This window comes from Chamaea fasciata, unplaced genomic scaffold, assembly GCF_029207755.1.
Source record: "Chamaea fasciata isolate MVZ Bird 193981 ecotype frontalis unplaced genomic scaffold, bChaFas1.0.hap1 SCAF_6, whole genome shotgun sequence".
In the NCBI taxonomy this organism is placed as follows: domain Eukaryota; kingdom Metazoa; phylum Chordata; class Aves; order Passeriformes; family Sylviidae; genus Chamaea; species Chamaea fasciata.
In genome coordinates, this window is record NW_027094091.1 from 50,898,145 (window position 1) to 50,917,483 (window position 19,339).

At 40.8% G+C, this 19,339-nt stretch overlaps 1 protein-coding gene across 8 annotated transcripts in view; it reads right to left on the minus strand.

Annotated features, from left to right (window-relative positions):
• Positions 1-1,585: 1,585 nt before the first annotated feature.
• Positions 1,586-19,339, minus strand: part of BMPR1B (bone morphogenetic protein receptor type 1B) — a 239,296-nt gene continuing 221,542 nt past the window's right edge. For all 8 annotated transcript variants that reach the window (XM_066186348.1, XM_066186354.1, XM_066186347.1 and 5 more), the window contains 7 exons: positions 13,374-13,470; positions 12,418-12,556; positions 7,450-7,642; positions 6,703-7,000; positions 4,193-4,368; positions 2,828-2,958; positions 1,586-2,087 (listed from right to left, as the gene is read on the minus strand). In XM_066186348.1, the coding sequence (XP_066042445.1) occupies positions 1,962-2,087; positions 2,828-2,958; positions 4,193-4,368; positions 6,703-7,000; positions 7,450-7,642; positions 12,418-12,556; positions 13,374-13,470 (1,160 nt within the window). In that variant the 3' untranslated portion in view covers positions 1,586-1,961. The remainder of the gene's footprint in view (positions 2,088-2,827; positions 2,959-4,192; positions 4,369-6,702; positions 7,001-7,449; positions 7,643-12,417; positions 12,557-13,373; positions 13,471-19,339) is intronic.

Sequence of the window (19,339 nt, forward strand, 5' to 3'; positions counted from 1 at the left end):
GGTTCTCTTGAACCACACATTTTTCTCTGTTAGCTTGAAAGTATAAAATGGTAATTTTTCCAGCTAGAAATATCTTTAGGGAGCTGTTAAGCTAAACCCCAATTATACACCTACCTACCACAAATAAATCAGTTTTGTCCAAAAAGAGGAGAAAAAAAAGAAACCTTACGGAAGTGCTGAGGCTAAATCCTGCATGGCAATTATTTCAGTTCTGAAATAGGCTTAGCATAATCAAAGCAGCATTTGTAAGGACTTATTTCAAAATTAAGCTGAGCACCGTCTAGTAAAACAATATAGGCAGGCAGGAAAATTTTAAAAAACTAATTAAGAGTAAAAAATTGTAAACCAGTAAGTCCCATGCAGCTCAGCTTTGGTAATCTGACGAAGAACAGAACCTTTCCAAAGAAAACACTTCCCAGGGTATATTTCACTTCTCATTTCCCCTTCTGTAGCATTAGCATTGCTACAACTGCTGCAGCCCCAGGAAGGAGGAACAGGGAAAGACAGAAAATACATTTCTCATTGCCTCTCTCCCCTGACAGCTCCTCTTGCTGGGAACCACAATTGCTACACAGCCCCAGCCTGGCAGCTGAGCCTGGCAGCAATGTGCAGTGGCTGCCAGAGGTGTGGAGGCTGCTGGAAGGCCACCCAAAACAATAATGCAGATAAAGCTCGAGCCAGTTGTTTGGTTTGTGGTGTCTCTCACTACAGCAGAAGTGCTGGAGGCAGGTACCCACTTGCTGCCCTTGGTTCCCTGCTGTCACCACCCACCAAATGTGTCCCACCCTCCTCCCTGTCACCTCCTACTATAGCCTCAAGCCACCAGGTCTTTTCACAATTAAGAAAAAAATGATTGCCACCCCAGAAACAGGCACTTGTGAGGTTTTTCACTTTCCCTTAGATAAAGGGAACACTTTTTTTTTTTTTTTTTCTCAGCTGTGGTGGTAGATGGACCCCTCACTTTTGCACAAATGAAAGAGCAAGCTAATAATTCCTTCTCACAAGGAATTTCCTCTTAAAAAGTGGTTGTTCATGGGTGCTAGCAGTTTCAAATTACCCAGCAGATTCAAATGTGTGCTTCATTTCCACTTGCACACAAAATACTTTATTTTGCAGTGGGGGAAAACGAAGGGAAAAAAAAAAACCTACGAAAAAGGGCACTTGTTTATCACTGTGGCACTATCCCCATAAGGTTTCCTGGAAACACGAAGATCTTCTTTAGAACAGGTCACACCAAACCATTTTCATACAGCTCCCAAGTACCTTAAAGGACACATGACCTTCCCTGGGACAGGCCACCCACAGGAATCAGGCCACTCACACCAACAGGGATAGCAGGGATGTAATTGGGCTCCATCTCTGTACTATGAGAATCACTTGCACACGCAGGTTTGGAAATTAATCTCCACAAATAGGTGGCTTTTAAAGCAGGCTCTATTACAGCTCCTCTGAGCTACACAGACCCACTCACCTTTTTTTTTTTTTTTTAATGCTGGAGTGCAATAGTCTTTCTGGAAATGAAAAAGTTGGTTTGCTTTCAGTTTCAGCAGTTTCCTCCAATTTTTTTAATGTAACAATATACGTCTTTTTTACTTCTAACCCAAAAGTTTTATTTTCATAAAATTTAAAGCAGTATCTTTTTAAACAATCAAAATAATAATAATAACAATAATAATAATAAAATAATAAGTGGCTTTCATGGAAAGCAACATGCATAATCTTAAACCAGTTACTAAAACTGTATTTCCCCATGTAAACAAGGGCAGACAAGCCTCTTCAATCTTGCATGTCAAAATTTGGGTGATTTTTGCAATGGATAGTCTCAAAAACTCACAGCTGCTCTTAAGCACGACTCCTCCATTCAAGGTACTTAGCAAAGACTTTTGATACATCTTCAGGACTTCTGCCTGCACAAGAATGTCCATTTCCAGGGGCCTCCACCAGAGCTGCCTCAGGCAGAGTCAGAGTTTAATGTCCTGGGACTCTGACATTTTGGCAAGTGTTTTCTTGACACGCAGGGCTGTGAGCCGGGAGCCAGGGCTGTGAGCCCAGCACTCCATCATCAGCTTCCCCATCTGCCGTAGGCACTGCGGAGAGAAGGGGGAGAGAAAGTCCCACCGGGGTCAGTGGAAGAGGAGACTGCAGTTGTTGGCAATGCTAAAAAACTGAGGGAGAAAGGTCTTTTCCAAGGGCAGTACAGACCCTGAAAGGCATTACACATAAACACCACCAGCACTGCCCAGACCAGCCAAACATGTTTCACGTAGATTAATGCAGATTTTTATAAATGCGTTTTTGGTAATACCACAAGCACTATGTAGTAACAAAAGGACCTTTTATTGCTGGAATGCCCGGGGTGGGATTACCAAGGATGCTAACCAATTAATCAAGAGCATCTATTGCAATAAGCCTCCCCAGTCCTTGACACGTGTGGTAGCAGATTAAACACTGAGTGCCACCACACAAAAGCCGTTTTGGGAACTGATACTTCTTCCTCCTGTGTTTCCAGCCCCAGTCTGAAGGCTCAGAGGGATTAGGCTAAGGAGAGGATGAGGCAGATGAGTTTTGGTTAGATCTTCTCACACTGGCTGTTGCACAGGACCTCACACAGCCCAGAGGGGTTATTTTTTTCCCCTCACATTCACAAATTTCATGTCACCTGAATCTTTTATCTCCCCGCAGAATATTCATCTACACACTGCTATTCCCAAGCAGCAGCACCAGTGGTAAATACCCTCCTTCCTCAAAATGATGCAGAACTGGGTCAGTCTCACTCACTAACTGTGATTAAAAGCACAGACTTAATGTTAAGAGGAATGATAGGTACCTCATCACTGCTCCATCTGTTGGGAAATGAGGGGCGTAGTCTCTTGATGCACACAATCTCCCTCATGTCCTCATATGAGGGGTCGCTGGGCACGAGGTCATGGTATGGAAGCTGGTATTCCTCAACTATTCCTGAAAGAAGGAATTAGTTGCCTGTCACTTGCAGAAAAAAAACTTCCACTCCCCTCTTCCCCTCTCATTCTATAAGGTTGGCCACACTGTCTAAGAGTTGGGTGTACTTCCCCTAAAAAGGACTTGGCTGCACTAGAAGTTTATTCCACAGTCAAGTTCCAGTGTAACCATTGCTGTGTAAAGACTGGCCAGATTTCTTAATCCAAAAGTAGTAACTTGCCAAGTGAGACAGTTTCTACCACTGCTGTCCAGTACAGCAATCTCCAGTAAGTTCTCACAGAAAGAGCTATTACCATAGCATTTGTATCAGAGTAACTTGAGAGAAAATTAACCTTGAGTTAGGTCTCCTCCTTATCAGTAGACCTGGAAAATACTAAAAGGCATTTCTGTGCCTTTTAAGAACATGGCAAGGTACCATTCTTTGTGCATAGCAACAATGACAAAAATATTGCAAATTTCACCTCACAACATTGCAATACACGTCACCAGCTTTTAAACACAGGGATCCTGCTGCTCATTGGCACCATTCAGCTCCTCTAGGGTGAGCATTCAGCACAATACTGCAGGGTTTAAAGACCCATAAGGTATGCTAAAGGTAGCAGAGACCCAAGAGAGACATGCTCTACTCTTACCACCAAACTGGCACAGAACTGCTAACAGGTAATTTCTGTGCATTTAACTTTCTCAGTGGCAAAAGAGAGATAATAACACCCATCATTTCTGCACTACACTGAGCTCCACATGCAGAAAGAAGGAAATGAAGCACATCACTGGTATGACAGTGCCACTTCCCTCTGGTGTTTTGCTACTTGTCTTGTAAACAGATTATTTATTTTAAGGAGTAGCACAGCAAACCCCAAATTGTTTGTCCTCCTCTTTTCATTTAACTCTTAACTAAACTAAGAAATCACTATTTTCTTTTTGCTAAATTAGCTTAACATCCCCAGTCCAACAGAAATGTGATGCCTTTAGAAAAGGTCCCCAAATGAATTCCACACTTCCTCAGTGCTGCCTTTAAACGAGGCATTAAAATACAGTCTAAATCTCTGCTGTTGAAATAGCACCGACTGATGCTTTAAAATAAATTTCAGCAAGAGAACAGATATTATGAGAGTTACCTGTATGGTTTACCCACACTTGTTTATTACTCTAAAAGCAATTACCCAGAGAAAAACGTGTAATGGAAGGTTCAAGGTTCACTGACACTATTAAAAGTCATCTCCCAGCTCTTTACCTCCTGAAACACATCTCCTTGCTATCTCCCAAAGGATGAGTCCAAAACTGTACATATCAGCCATGATGTAGGACTGAAAGTGCTTTCTATTCAAGCTTTCATCCAGCACCTCAGGAGGCATATAACGTTTTGTTCCTACACGGGTATTTGGAGGGATGTCTACCTCATTCGTATCACTAAAAGAAAAAGAAGGAGAAAAAAAGGGCATCAAACATGTGGTAAAGTGGCTTGAAAAGAAAGCAATTTAGGTGGAAGAAGTAGTAAATCCACACCACATCCACTCTCAAACAAGGTCAAAAGTAATGCATAATCTTAATGGAACAATTCTTGCAAGAAAAGCCTCTTAGTGTGCAGGCAACCCTCCTTAAAAGGCTGACCCGCCTGAGGCTATGTTAAGCATTCAAATGCAGAACCACAATGGAGATAAGACTCAACAGGGATGCTGTAACATTTGTGAGATTTCATTAGCATTAGCCCGAGCTCTAATGTTAGTGATAACAATCAAATCTTCATTAAACACTGCTTTCTTAACATACTCCTTTGCCTAATGCTTCAGTCTCAGCAATTAATGGGGGATACTAAGTAGCTGAGGCAGTATCTCTTAGCTGTAGCAAATCAGATCTGCAAGGAAGATGAATCTAACTATTATTTTTTGCATGCATTATGTTTGATCCCTCCTAACCTTTACACATCAAGATATGCAGATACAGAGAGATAAATGCATAAAAACGTGTAAGCAAATGTGTCACACCTCACACATTGACCAGAAGAGACAACACACGGCCAAAAACTTCCCATTAATTATGTGAATGGATTCTTGTTTTTCTTATTAACTCAGATTCAGCCACATGAGTTTCAATATATTTAAAAGTTTAATATATGGCATATATTCCGGTTTGCTTAAAAAGGTCTGTTTTCTTTTCCTCACCTTAAAATTGTATGCATTTTAAATATGATGGATAGAACAGAAGCTCACAGAATAATTATATTTCTGTATTTTTCTTCCTGCACAGCAATTTTTTTTTCACCAACTGATATGAAGAAAAACTGAGGCTGTGGTACAACCAGTCACTTACACGGTCATTAAATCATACATATACTGGTCACACTACTGTACACCTCCAAGAATGCAACATAAATCCAGTGACCTGCACTATCTTGCAATATTTCAAATGAAATGGAAACACCAAGAATTTTACTAGAATCATTAGTTAGCTTCAGCAGAGCACACCCCTTCCAACTATTTTTTTCCCTGTTGTTGCATGAGAAATGCTGTCTGAGGAAGGATTCAGTATGAAAACAAGCCAAGTTCATAACGTAAATTCCATCTGGAGTGTGAAAACTCCATATTTCACCTTCTTTTGTAACAGCACTTGGTAATTCCTAGCTCTTCTTCATTCACAGCTAAGCAGTGTACTGCTCTGTATTTGCCAGGCAATGTACACCTGCAAAGGGTGAATTTCTTTCCCGAAACTTTTTAATAGTGTATTTTCAAGTTGTTGTTTTCTAGGCCTCTGTTCCTCAAAGTAAAAATATTCCTTTCTTGTCTCCTAAAGAAAGGTCAGGCTCATAAAGGAAATGCCTCACCAAGGAAACTGGTTGGTAAGTGAACAGTAAGAAGAGCACATAAAAACTGCCTTTCCTTTCACTCTGAATAATTTCAGTTCAAGATCTGTACAGAATTCCTAATTTTTTTAATACTCCAGAGAGTACACGGTTTCAAAGCTGACCTCTGAAACAGAAGCCTTCAGTCTATGTATTCTGGACACATTTCTGTGTACAGAAAAATCAGAAACTTTGGAACATGCATCTCAACCACCAGGACCACCGCTGAGAGCTCAAGCTCCTTTTGAACAGAGCTGTCAGAGAGCACTGCCTCCTTATGAATCCCAGGAGTGAGTAAGTTCTACTCGTCTGCTCTTTCTAAGTTGTTTAAACACACAACCATTTTTTAAAATCAAATTTAAAAGCCATTTCAAAAATCAAATCTGTACTTCGGCAATTTGATTTGTAGGAAATGAAACAAAAGGCAGCCCAAATGGGGTCCTTTTCAATAAATCCTAGTTAGTAACTCGTGCAAATTATTAGTATTTTTCTCTCTAAGTTGAGAGTGCATTTTCATTGGATCAGACAAGCTGAGTGCTTCAGTGACAAGCTCATTGATGTGATTTCCACCTGTCAGTGGTACACATCCTTTCACTGTGTGCCAGCAATACTGAGGTAGCTATGGATGACAGAGTGATGAAAACTGAACCTTTATGCAAATGCTGCTAACGTGCTCAAATAATCAAAAAGCAACGATTTATACACCTGCATGAGGTGTTGACATGACATTCTTCCCCACACAGGGAACCTCACACACAGATAAGCAGAGCCCAGAGGGTGTGCGCACACACACACACACACACACACACACACACACACACTGCAGGTGCACACTCAGTCCACAACTAAGGAAACTTTTGCACCTGATTTATTAATTTCTCCTCAGCCCCTTCACTTCCACTCACCTGATAAATTTAACAGCCAAGCCCAAATCTGCTATACAGCACGTTCCATTCTTTTTCACCAGGATATTCTTACTCTTTAGGTCACGGTGGGCAATAGCAGGTTTGCCCTGAGTACTGAAGATCTCAGTGTGCAGGTGGCACAAGCCACTGACAGAGGAGTAAGCCAGTTTCAGCATGGCTTTTGTGTCCAAGGTAGTAGATTTTAGATAATCATAAAGTGAGCCGTTCTCATGGTAGTCAGTGATAAGATACAGCTGGGTCCAAGATCCTGTACCTTTAATATCTGCAGCAATGAATCCTTCAGAAAGAAGAAAAAAAAAAAGGATATTTTCAAATTAATACTTCTCATGGGTTTGGTTTTTTTTTTTGACTGCTCAGAACTCTGGACTGCCATCCATTTCAATAGTTGTTTTTTTTTTTAATAACATATTTCATTCCTTTCATCTTACTTTCATGCAACTGTGCCTCACCTCTAGCCTTTAATGTACTTTCAGAAGCTCAGGTATGGATATACTAGTGGCTGAAACAGTGTGTTTGGAATAACCCCCAAACCCCATTATTTTTTAACTTTTATTTATGTTTCAGTAATCCTTTAAACAACTTTCCTTTGAAAAGCACTGGGTGGCTAATTGCAGAGCACAGAAGGAAACAAAGCACATCGGAAAGAACATCAGATAACAGCAAATACAAAATTGCTAATCATAAAAACCTGTTCACTATCAAATAATCCTCTTTCGCTTCACTCACCAAGAATATTTTCATGCCTCATCAGGACAGTCTGGTAGATTTCTGTTTCTCTGAACCAGCTGGCCTCCTCTGTAGTAAAAAACACTTTCACTGCTACCTTTTCGCCACGCCACTTTCCCATCCAGACTTCTCCATAGCGACCTTTTCCAATCTGCTTCACCATTTGAATCTGTTTTGCAATGGTCCTTTGAACCTGTGAAATGCCAAGGCAGATCTTACACCTTGCTCCGTGGAAACCTCTGCATTCACCTCCTTCCTCCTGTGTCTGCTTCCCACACAGCCAGCCCAGAAGGGACTGGAACAGCTTTCCAGTGTCTGTGCCGGCTTTGTCAGTGGCCGTACTGTGAGCTAAGGCTAAAATCATGGGTATTGCAAGATCAATGTCCGTGACAGCATTGCAGAGATACTCTTCACAAGGATGACAGACTACCTCTAGACTTAACAAGCTTTTACAGCCACAAAAAATCTTGGACAAATGAAGACTAATAATCTCATCAGATTAGAGCATGCCTGCAGATCATGTCTTTCTAGAAGTTCACAAAAATGTGAGTGGATGCTGCAACACAACTCACTGGTGTTGGTGGCTGACTGTCTCACCCTAAAGTAACAGGAGATTAAAATGTCACCTTCTAGTCCTACAGTATTGCCAGTTCAATCCAGAGCTAATAAGTGTTTGTCTGGTACCACTTCATAAGATTTTGAAAGAATATTGCTGCCAATGCAAGGAGATTTTCATCTGGCCCAAGCAACAGGCAAAATCTGGACAAGTTCAAATTTGTGTCTTCTTGCTCCGTTTTGCCACCATCCACATACAAACCTCCAGTAGTTTTTTGCGGCAAGTGAATCTAACTGCTCTACCTGAATCCCTATGAAATCACATCCATTTTATGAAATCCAAAATATTTTTGCAAACTGGGCTGACAGAAATGAGCGAAAACTGGTTTTTTTAATCATTTGCTTCCTTTGTTATGCTTGGGAGGTCCAGTGGAAACCACCAGTTTGGTAATGCCAGGGAAGACCGCCACAACCCCACTGCAGCATGAATGTGCATCCAAAGACAAACTCAAAACCTATTAGGTCAGGTCTATCATCATTCATTTTTTAAGTAAACCACTGGTTTTCATAGTGGGCAATTTTAAGAAGCAAAACATACAGTCGTATTTGTGCAAAGCTATTTCAAATATCCCAGTTTTCTTCTTCTGTCGTTTAAACAGAATTCCATTTATCCAGCCCTGCACTGTATTACCAGACATTCAAGATGGTAGCTTCAGTGCCATTATTTTTGATTAACATCAATGAAAGCCAGCAATAGAGATTAGCCTTAATTTTTAAAATTGATTTATCTTTTATATGCTCATATAGTGATTGAACAATAGTTATATTACATTGGAATTTTGCTGCAACATTTTGTAATGTCATTTTAGCATTGTTGCTTTCTATTTTGCCCATTTTAAAAATGCATCCTGAGCAATAACATAGTTACATCAAATAACTTAATTTGTGTAAATATATGTAATGGCATCATAAAGTACATGCAATTACAATACTTAATGATGAAAAGTTCCTTACTAAATTACATTAAGAAAATGAAAACCACATTTCTGTTATGGGTTTTCAGGCGGCAGAATACTATGTGAAAGGCCTTAACTTGGTTTTGTCTTGCTAGAACTGGTCAAATGATTTCCTATGAACAATTTATTTTATTTTAAGGAATTCAGCTCCTTCTTGAATTATAAACCAATTATGATTTCTGAAACAAATAGGTTAATCAAAATTGTTGCCTGAACTGATTTCATAAGCATGCTGAATGATGTGCTCCTGTGAGTTATTTACACTAAGTGGGGCTGGGGATTTCTTATTTCCTTTTAAATCTGTGTATTTTGCTGTTTGATCTCTGTAAGCAACCACGTAAGGTTACATGACCTTTTCTTTCATCTCCGTGAGTGGAAACAATCCAATTATCAACTATTTATACTTTCCTGGCATTCAGCTAAACATGTTCAGCTACTGCAGATGAAAATTTAGACAGACCAACCTTTTGTAAATTTAATATTTTGAACAGAGAAATCATACCTATGGCTTGGATGCAGTCCCTTGAAGAGCACAGTTCATTGGAAGGGACATTATGAAAAAAATGTGTGAGAAGGTAGAGACCAAATTATAGTTCAGCAATCTCTTCAGACAGAACATTTGGCAGCATTTGACCTGCCAGCATCTGACCAGCAAACTCTTCTGTCAGAGTTACAGACAGGGCAGGAGAAAGAATACTTGCTGAATGTCATCATACTGATAAATTATTGGCTAATACTTGTTTTGGGTATAATATTTGTACCCATTAGATAAAATGTTCTACACAGAAGAAAAACATTACTGGTTAGCATAAGCTGACATTTTGCATTAAATTTGTATCTCACTTTCCTGAAATTATAACCCTGGAAGTTTCAGTGTTTGCATAAGAAGCAAGGTTAAAAATAAGCCCTTGCACAATAAAGACCAGAGCATTATTGCCAGGCACTTTCTATACACTTTCTATACTTGTTTCAGGCAGGGGCCAAGGGGTATCCCTCTGTGCATTTCTGGTGAGCTCACAGTGGTTCTAGCTGTCTGGGAAATGGAGCAACCATCTATTGCCAAGTGCAAGATCCATTTTCTTCTCTTCCACCCAAAATCACTACTTCTAAAAAACAATTGTATAAGGTTTTGTAAGCAAGGGGAGATGGCGGGGGGGGGGGGGGGGAAGAGTTCCTGGAGGAAAAACACTTGGTCCAGTGGCTGCAAAGTCTCCAAGCTTGAGAGAAGTGGACTGACAGAAGACTGGATGGTTTCTGCCTCATGGAGCAGTGGCACCGCTCTGAGAGCTGCTGAGCAATGCCCCAGCTGGGATGTCACCTTGGCCCTTACAGCAGCTAAGCAACAGGAGTTGGTTTTCCCATCCACTAAAAGAGCAGACCTGGGACACCCGTGAGAGCACAGATCCCTCCTTCAAACTGCTCAGTGGGACAGAGGAAGGCATAAAGAACAAGCAGTCATAACCAGCATTGCTCCAGCTTTTTGGGGATCCGAGGATGAAGGACTGAGCCATGCACTGCTGTGAGGTGCCCCAGGGCATCTGCTACCCATATGGGCTGCTGCAAAACACATCCTCTCAGAGAAGTACAACCAGGGTCCTTGTATTTGCTCTAAATTATTAAATTTTTTTCTGTCATTGGAACAAGTGAAGACAAAGACTGTTAGAGCCCTGAAAGTTGAAAATTTCAGGCTTTCTGAGCTGAGGGGTGCTAATCCTCAGGCAGGCACCGCATTTGACCTGAGGCCTTGAAACAAGCTTCTGAAATTGTGTGGTAGTACAGGAGTTGTGAGTGTGTAGTTAAAGTAGTGTTGTGTAATCTCACTGATAAAAACTTAGGAGTTTTAGTACATAGCAATGTGTGTGAGCCAAGATGAAAAATTCAGGGTGTTGTCTAGGTTCTTCTTCTTCACCTTCTTCTTCCGTTTTCTTCACGGATTTAGGTGGCTTTCTCTAATTAAGTAAAAAATGCCTGCATTGCAAACCTGAAAGGGTCACTATTAGGTCAAAAACATAAATAATGTAAGTTGTCACTTTGGTATTAAGTAACTGTCTCTTAAATAGCCTTAGTAAAAGTTAAAAGCCCTCCATTTTGTCTCGTTTCTCTAACTGGCAAGTTGGAGCACAAGCTGTAAATACTGTAAATAAATAAAATATAATAAACAACCAAGATCAAACTCGACTCTATGCTTCCCATGTCTTTCATCCTGACCTGAACCAAGATAAAGCAAGCAAAACTGTAACAACAGACCTTGATGTGGCAGGTGATATGCAAAAAAAAAAACCACCCCAAAATACAACCAAACAACAAAAGCAAACAAGCAAACCCCAAAGCCAAAAAATGAAGAATCCTCACAATTAAATCAACTGGAAATTCATTAGGAATGGTCCTAAACTACACACAAGATCTGTCCCTTTCCATGGTGCTAGAAGGACTTTGGTATGGGATAGGACAGAGCTTTCTTAAAGCCAAGAACTCAGCCTGTTGCTTCATTTTTACGGAAATACAAAAATTCCCATTTAATGTCTTCTTTAGGGTGTTTAAAAAATATGTGTAGGCAAAAACCAGACAAATAGTACATGGTACTTGGAAACTGGACAACACCTACAGTAGTAGCATCACTACTAATAGGTTTGGAAGACAGGAGGGACATATCCACTCTGAAAAATTAAAATGAAATCTATTGCAATTTCTCAGAGGCACATATTTTAAATAAGTAACCCCGTTTTTTTACCAATTTCTTCCTACCAGTGATTATCCCCAGAAACAAACCTCCCCCGTGAACTATATTAACCACAGAACGTTGTGCCTTTTCAGCAGGCTTAGTAATCCTGGAGTCTGTTCAGAAATAATCACAAACTCCATCCCTGTGCCTTTAACCTTTGAGATTGCCATACTACAAGAATAAAAAAAATCCCCCTTGACTTCTGAATGCAAAGTGATGCCTACAAATAAAAAGGTTGCAAGTTTGACAGGTTAGAGTTCCCTTTAGAAAAAGGCAATGTGTCAGTGTTTGAAACCCTGACTGTGTCTTGCACATACAAAGGAAGAAAGCAAGATCAGTGGGCCAGGAGCTGTCCTGTACACTGGAGTAAATCCTGATGTACTTCCATGAGCTCTCTTAGCCTGTACTTACCCTTATGGTATCTAAAATAAGAAGTGAACTGAGGTAGAAAAATAACCCTAACCCTTTTTGGCTTAGTTCACATGAAAAAAGTCCCCTGCTTCTAAAGCAGCTGTTCTCCAGTTTAAATCCTTCTCATTTCTGGTAGAGAAAAAAAGCAAAACAAATCAAACCTAGAACAACAGCTGAGGACACGTAAATGTATTTTTTGTGCCTCTTCTCCCTTTACACATTTTTGTCTTTGAAATGTGCATTAAAATAGTATTGCTTCCTTACCAGGAGAGGGAGCCCGGAACCACTCCCTGAGCTCTGGGACTGCTCGATCAAATCCTTCAGGGACTCTCCAGGCGGAATGTAGGTCTCATCCTGCTCCAGCCCGATGCTGTAGTGGGGCCTCGTCTCTTGGCGTTTGTATCTGACGTTTTACACGAAAACGAAATGGGTTTTGAATACAATGAACACATGTGCAATGAATAATGCACATGTCCTTCACATTTCCTTCGTTTGTAGACTAACGGCTTTCTCTGCTTCCCTGAGGAATACACTGGACTTCCTGGCCAAAATATTTTATTTTATTTTATTTTTAGCGACTGTTTCAGTATCAAAATTCTAAGTATAACACTCAAAGGCCATGCAGTCTGCGGTAAATTTGCAAAGCAACCAAATGTTTTCCTTTCAGAAACTTAAATATCTCTAAAACACCAACCAAGTAAGTAGCTTTATTTTACTGTCTGCAGTGCATTTCTAGGAGCCAGAGGAGGCAAGGTCATGGAATCTGGGAGTATGTAATGAATGTGCCAAATTACTAAAATGTAATGTGTGTAGATTATGGTAACATTCTAGACACATTTAGTGACATTCCTGTATTGTCTTCTTTTTTTATGATCAGCTCTTCATAACATAAACAAATTTAGAAGTCTTAGATATATTTCCCTTATAAAAATTTCCCTATAAATTTTTTCCTTTGGCCTTCTCAGTCAGTAAAGAACAATCTGTGCTTCTACCTGAATGGCTTTCTAGGGTGTTGAGTGAAAGATTCTGTATGAAATACATCACAAAGGTATACCTGTGAATAGCGTGAATAAAATACACTTTTCTTTTCTTGTGATAAAACTATGGTTTCTTATTTCTTTTCTTTAAGGTCCACTTCTAATTTTTTCAAATTCCTAAATCTATTAAAAGATAAATGTTGGGAGGAACATTAAGACGCTGCCAAAATATTCCTTTTTTACCTGAAGTAGAAGAATATGATGATAAGCACCAGAAGGATGCTGCAAACAGTCACAGAGATCAGCAGGGCCTTGTGGTGAATGTTTCCTTCAGCAAAGTCTGGGGTTAAAAAATGAGAAAGGTGGAAAATTTAGAAAGGGAGATGGTACAAAGTCAATGTCAGAAGTGCATTGAGATCATTGATCTTGTGCAGAAGTGCACAAGACCATTTCTGCTCTTTTCTCGTAATTCCTGTACAGGATACCCCTGGATTCCTCAGGCATTTTGTGGGCTTCTTCATTGACCCTCACTGACCAGGACAGAACTGACACTTCCAAAAGCCTGTTTGTTTTCTCAGTCCTCATTCAGGCAAAACATCACCTTGAGTTGCAATTCCCTCTTTGTCTCTGAAAGAATCAGTCAAGACCTGTAGCTCTGGGTCTTAACCCAAGTGATCAGCCAGGACGTGCAAAAATTACTGCCTTTTTTAAACACTCAGATTAAGGAGCATCGTACTGAGTATTTAATATTAAAAAAAAAAGAAAGAAAGAAAGAAAGAAAGAAAGAAAGAAAGAAAGAAAGAAAGAAAGAAAGAAAGAAAGAAAGAAAGATCACTAGGATAAACTGCATTTATCCTAGAAGGAAAGACACAGAAGACCATTTAACCTACAAGAAGGCAGGCCATGAGAGGCCTTGAAAGTGTATTTCCATTTTACAGAACAATTTTTCTCTTAGATCCTGTTTTAAACACCTGAGCAGGAATTTTCTTCTCCATTTGCTCTATAGCAGCCCTGTGTGCCAGCAAGTCCTTCCTATGCTGGTGGGCAAAACTATTCTTCCAGTAGCTTTTCTGCAAAACATTTTGAAAATAAAATGTGTCAAGTAACTTGTAGAAAAGGCTGTTGCATAAAAAGTATTAAAATGTTTCAGTCAGCCTTTGGATGGGAGACTTGTATTCTGCTTTAATGGGTAACATTAATCTCCAAATTTGTATTCTCAGCTCAGGCAAGCGCATCTGACCCTCATGCATGCTTCCCTGCTGAAAAACAAAGACATCCAGTTCTTCTTTTTTAACCTGCCCTGCCACCCAAACTCTCAAAATTATAGTATTTTGGCATGTACATGCACACAAACCACCCTCCCAATAACGGGATAATGCAAATGAGGGCCATGTTTTCTGAAGCTCTTCTAGCCTTGCTGGCTTGCATCCTTCACTCCAATGCCTGACACATCGGAGAACACAAGAAATCTATCCTTATTGACTGGTTCTGGAACGACGTTATTACGTTTCAGATTTACAAGGGTAATGAGACCAGGAGATTCCTAAGGGATTCTTAGTTTACCCTCAGACTCTTTTATTTTAAAGATCCGATTTCTCCTTCTTTTTCTTTTTTGCCCCCAAACAGTTTCTTTCCTTCCCCTTTCCACTACAAACAGAGATTACCTACCAACACACCTCCTGATCACACTAGTCATGTTTTAACCTGCCATTACCTGCTCTGGGAGCACTAACAATGTAAACATTCAGGACATGGCTGATGCCTTTGAAAGGGGACACTGACACTGATGTCTATCAGGAAAACACTTGAGCCCATCCTTCTGCCTGCCACAGCAGATTTATCCCTGGCCTGCCATTCCAAGTGGGCTGTGGGTCGAAACCGAGAGCCCGCCGGGGAATCCAGAGCTCTTGTGAAGGTGATGGCAGCTTGGCAGGGCTGAGGGCTCTGGTTTGTGCTTTGTAAGCAGTCCATGTCAGCCACCACCTCCCTCTAAAATGTGTGGGTTGTAACAGTTTCAGGTGTCACAGCCCATCAGATAAATAAGCAGAGCACAGAGACCCTAAAGCAGCATTCTACACTTGGGAGAAACCCAGACAACCATACATAGCAAGGGTTCTCCCACTTCACAGAGTATGACATGATGGAAGCTGGGCTTCTGTGCTTAGCAGTAATGAAAGCTGATGTCAGATGCAGAGGGAACAATTCAGATCTTATACTTGTGTATGCTAGATGTTAAAGCCATGGAAATCTGCATTTTTGCAGACACAGTATTGCCCATGAAGTGGTTGATGCTGTCTGTGCGTGTATGAATGTACATTTGGAAAGGGATGATAAACATGCTGTAATCTTGAATCAAATTCCCATAATTTTTAGGGTTTAAGTGATCCAAACCTTATGCTCAATGTTTCTAATGGGCTTCTGCCATTCAGAAAAATAAATACATGCAGTTTGGTTTTCCCGGAGACCAGAAGACATTTTGGAAGCGCTGTGTAGCTCTCAGATGAACTTCCAGCTCTGTAAAATTCTTTGGGTACCCAAATGCAATGATGTGAAGCCAGTGTAAGGAAAGCATGAAACACATAAAGGAACATGCCCTGATCTCCCTGCTGGGAGCAGCTGACAAGACTTTGACCAGATGCAGAGCTGACCCTCTTATGGTGGGTGGTGTCCCCCATACTGACAGCAGCACAGCTTTTTAGCAGCGGTTCACTGTGCACAGCACAGGTGGGCAACTGGCTCTCACAGGAGGGGAGAATAACTTCCATATGCCTTTCTATTTATTTGGCTATTTGAGAGGCAATACTGATGGTAAATGAGCAATTGTCCCACCTTTCAAACACTTCCTGCGTTTTTAAAGCATTTTGGCAGGACTTCATTTGCTTGCTAACTTGAGGACTTAAACCTGCTGGTGTGTGTGTGGACAACACAAGATTAAATGCATGCCCCCATCCTACACCAGCAATGTCTGTTTGTTCTGCTGCACTGAGCCAGGGTGAATTTCTTCTCCTGCTCCTCCAGCCCAGGCTGTTCCACACAGAGCAGCAGGACAAACCTCCCTTTCCCTGCATTATTTCACCAGGAAGAGGCATGGGGCAGCTCAGCTGTGAGTCTGCCCGGAGACTTGCTTGTGGGCTCTGTGGTGAACACTGGTGGGTCCTGGTCAGTGCCAGTTTGCCAGTGATGGAGGTACTCTGTCCTTTAAGAAGTCCAGTGCTGTGCTTTTTACTGCTGTGTTACTTGGAACTGCAAGGTGCCAAGCAGCAGGGTTATGAGAATGAGCGGCAGCTTCTATGGAGGCAGCAGTGAGCTCCACACCAGGGCACGGTGTGGGAAGTGCAAAACAAACACGCCGTAGGTTTGGGAAGCTTCTTCATATACCTTGGCCGGCTGGTAACAGTGAAGCCCAGCAAACAGCACATTAACAGTTCCACATTGTAGGAAAACAGTGGTGCAGGCTGGTGACAGCAGGGAGCTCGGTGAGACCAAGCTGCCTCTCTGTTACTCTCCTGCAATTTCCCCCTCCTCCACCACTCGTTTCACTCACTGTCATCAGCGGGACCATGCTGAGGAGTGCATTGAAAATGCCACCCAGAAGGTTCAGAAGTCAGCATATCAAAGGAGAGGAGGTTCTCCTCCCACCCCAGGTCCCCCCAGTTCAGAATGTTACAGTTACCCAAGTAAAAACGGCAGTGAAATCTGAGGCGTGGAGGCTGTGTGCACACATCAAACCCCATCATTCCTCCAATCATTCCCTTGCCCATTCATCACTGGCTATACAGGCAGGGAGCCAGACACGGTGGCACCACCACTTCTGCTTATATAGGCTCTAAATCAGCAAAGACATATTTCTCCTCTTGACTGGTCTCAGCCTGTGCTTTCGCTGGGATTTCCAGGAATATCTTTTATTGTCTAAAGCAGAGGTGTTATATCAGACCCAATTATGATTTTTCATTTCCTTAATAAGACAGATGTATAGCTGGCACAAGGATTTAATGGTTTCTCTGGGATATTTTATCCTGCTAGTTCTGTACCAAGATGAGCTCAAAACTTAGGCTTAGCTGTTGTTTCTTCCATCTCACTTAACAAGTCTTGCTTTGACCAGTGTTAATTTTTCTAGCTCTCACTTTGATGTACATGGTCCTCCTGTCTTTCCAGAGGGGAGAAGAGAAGGATAAGGCATGGAATAGATCTTGCCTTGCAGCATATGCCAGGCCTGGAAAAGCACTTAGAGAAGACAAGTCACTTGCTTTGTAGCTGCTACCTTGGTGCATAGGTCAATTTTTAGTTCAACGGCCTCTGACCTGCAGCTGCATGCTCTCCCTATACTTTGTTTCCCATGAGGTATCCCCTCAGGCCTGAGTTCATCAGAAGCCAAATTTCTGTTTGTTTTTTAGACACTGTGGAGCATCCGTATCTTTCATGAAACCCTGAAGGCCGGAAGGTTATTCCAAGAAGCTTGTTTTTAAGTTTACCTCTCTTTCTCTGTACTTACAGTTTATGTTAAATTTGATACAAAATTCTAACATTACTCAGACAATCACAGCCTAATCTAAATCCTTCCAGTAGAAATTATAAACACAGCCATAGTACTGGGCACTGGCAGTAGCATGTATTTGTACACAGTATTTGTACCTATTTGCAGTGAGGGTCTGTGGTTCAAGCTATGGCTTTTTTTTTCTGAGGTTTCATACTAGGAAACAGCAGCAAAAAATTAAAACAGGCCCAGCACCAAAAATGACACATTAACTTAAGGCTTTAGTAAAGGTGATGACTTCAGCCCTGTTCAGCCACATTTATTGAAGCAGTTCCTGAAATGCATTTCTAAAAACACTGTCAGGATGCTGGCAGTGTGAGAGCTTATTTAAAAAAAAAAAAAAAAAAAAAATCTTCTGAGTATGCTGAGTGACTACATCACCTTTCGTCTGTGATTATGCTACAACAGTCAACTTTGCAAGACTAGAACCCTGCTCCAACTCTCTGAAATTTTTCTTTTAAAAAATATTCTCTCTGCTGTTCAATGAATCTGCCACCAATGGTTCCCAAGCGATACTTTATTTACACACGGAACAAACCCAACATTGATCCAAACAACTTCTGCCACTACCAAAATCCTGGTTCACTGCTTTCTGTATAAGTAGCAAATAGCATTGCCAAATAACTAAAATCTTATTAAGATGGATGTCTAGTTTTAGGCACTGATTCAGTATTTTTAAGTAGTGCTAATGTAGAATAAACTCAGCCAGTAGCAAGAAGAAATCGTGGTGTTTTCTAAACTGATATTTAATGAAAGACTAAGTAAGTGTGAACAAATATTGACTGCTTTTTGGAGCTTCTCTCTCAGTCCAAAGAACTTTTTAAAATTAAATAAACCAACAAAGTAGTACATAACTCTTCTGTTGGAAGTCAGAATTTTATGAGGTTTCTCTGCCTTAATGCCTTGCTAGTAAACAGTGAAGTATTTACATATTAATCTCCAAAGGCCTGACTCTGCAGCCCATCTGTGCAGCATTTCACAGGCATGAAGGGAACAGCTTACATGAGTGAAGGCTTTCTCTGAGCATGCATTTGTGTAAGTATCTGCTGTTGGTGAAATAAGGAGTGCATCTGTGCCCCTATCTGGATCTCCAACACAGAATGCCACGATTATAAATTCTTCTGCAACTCCAAACTGACTTGATGCTGACTACCACAATTCCTGCCAATGCCAGGAGTTTATTATAAATGAATTTACACTTACTTAGGAATACACTTCTGTAAAATATATTCTGAACACCCAGACAAAAATAGTTTTACTAGCTTTCAGAAAGTGATGTTTAAACAAACACCGAGGTTAAAACCTTGCCCCAGCATCTACTAAGTTAATACATGTCCATTTGCTCTCAAATAATTTTTTTTCTAAAGTATGTGAGTTCTTACCCTAGATTCCATTTTCAACTACATAACTACATTTTTCACATAAAAAATACACTTTAGTGAGTCATTATTGTCCTAGTGCTGGATGATCAGGTTTTGCAAATAAGAAAAACTTACAGACTTGTGTCAACTTGAACTGACCAATTTGTGTGTGGAGTTGTGAATGACAGTAACGCAGTTACAGGGACTGGAGAGAGGATTCCATTTTATTATCAGGCTAAAAAAATACACAGCAAGACTCATCCTCTGCCACGACCAGCCTAGGTCTTTGAGATGATCTCTGATAGCTCAGTAGG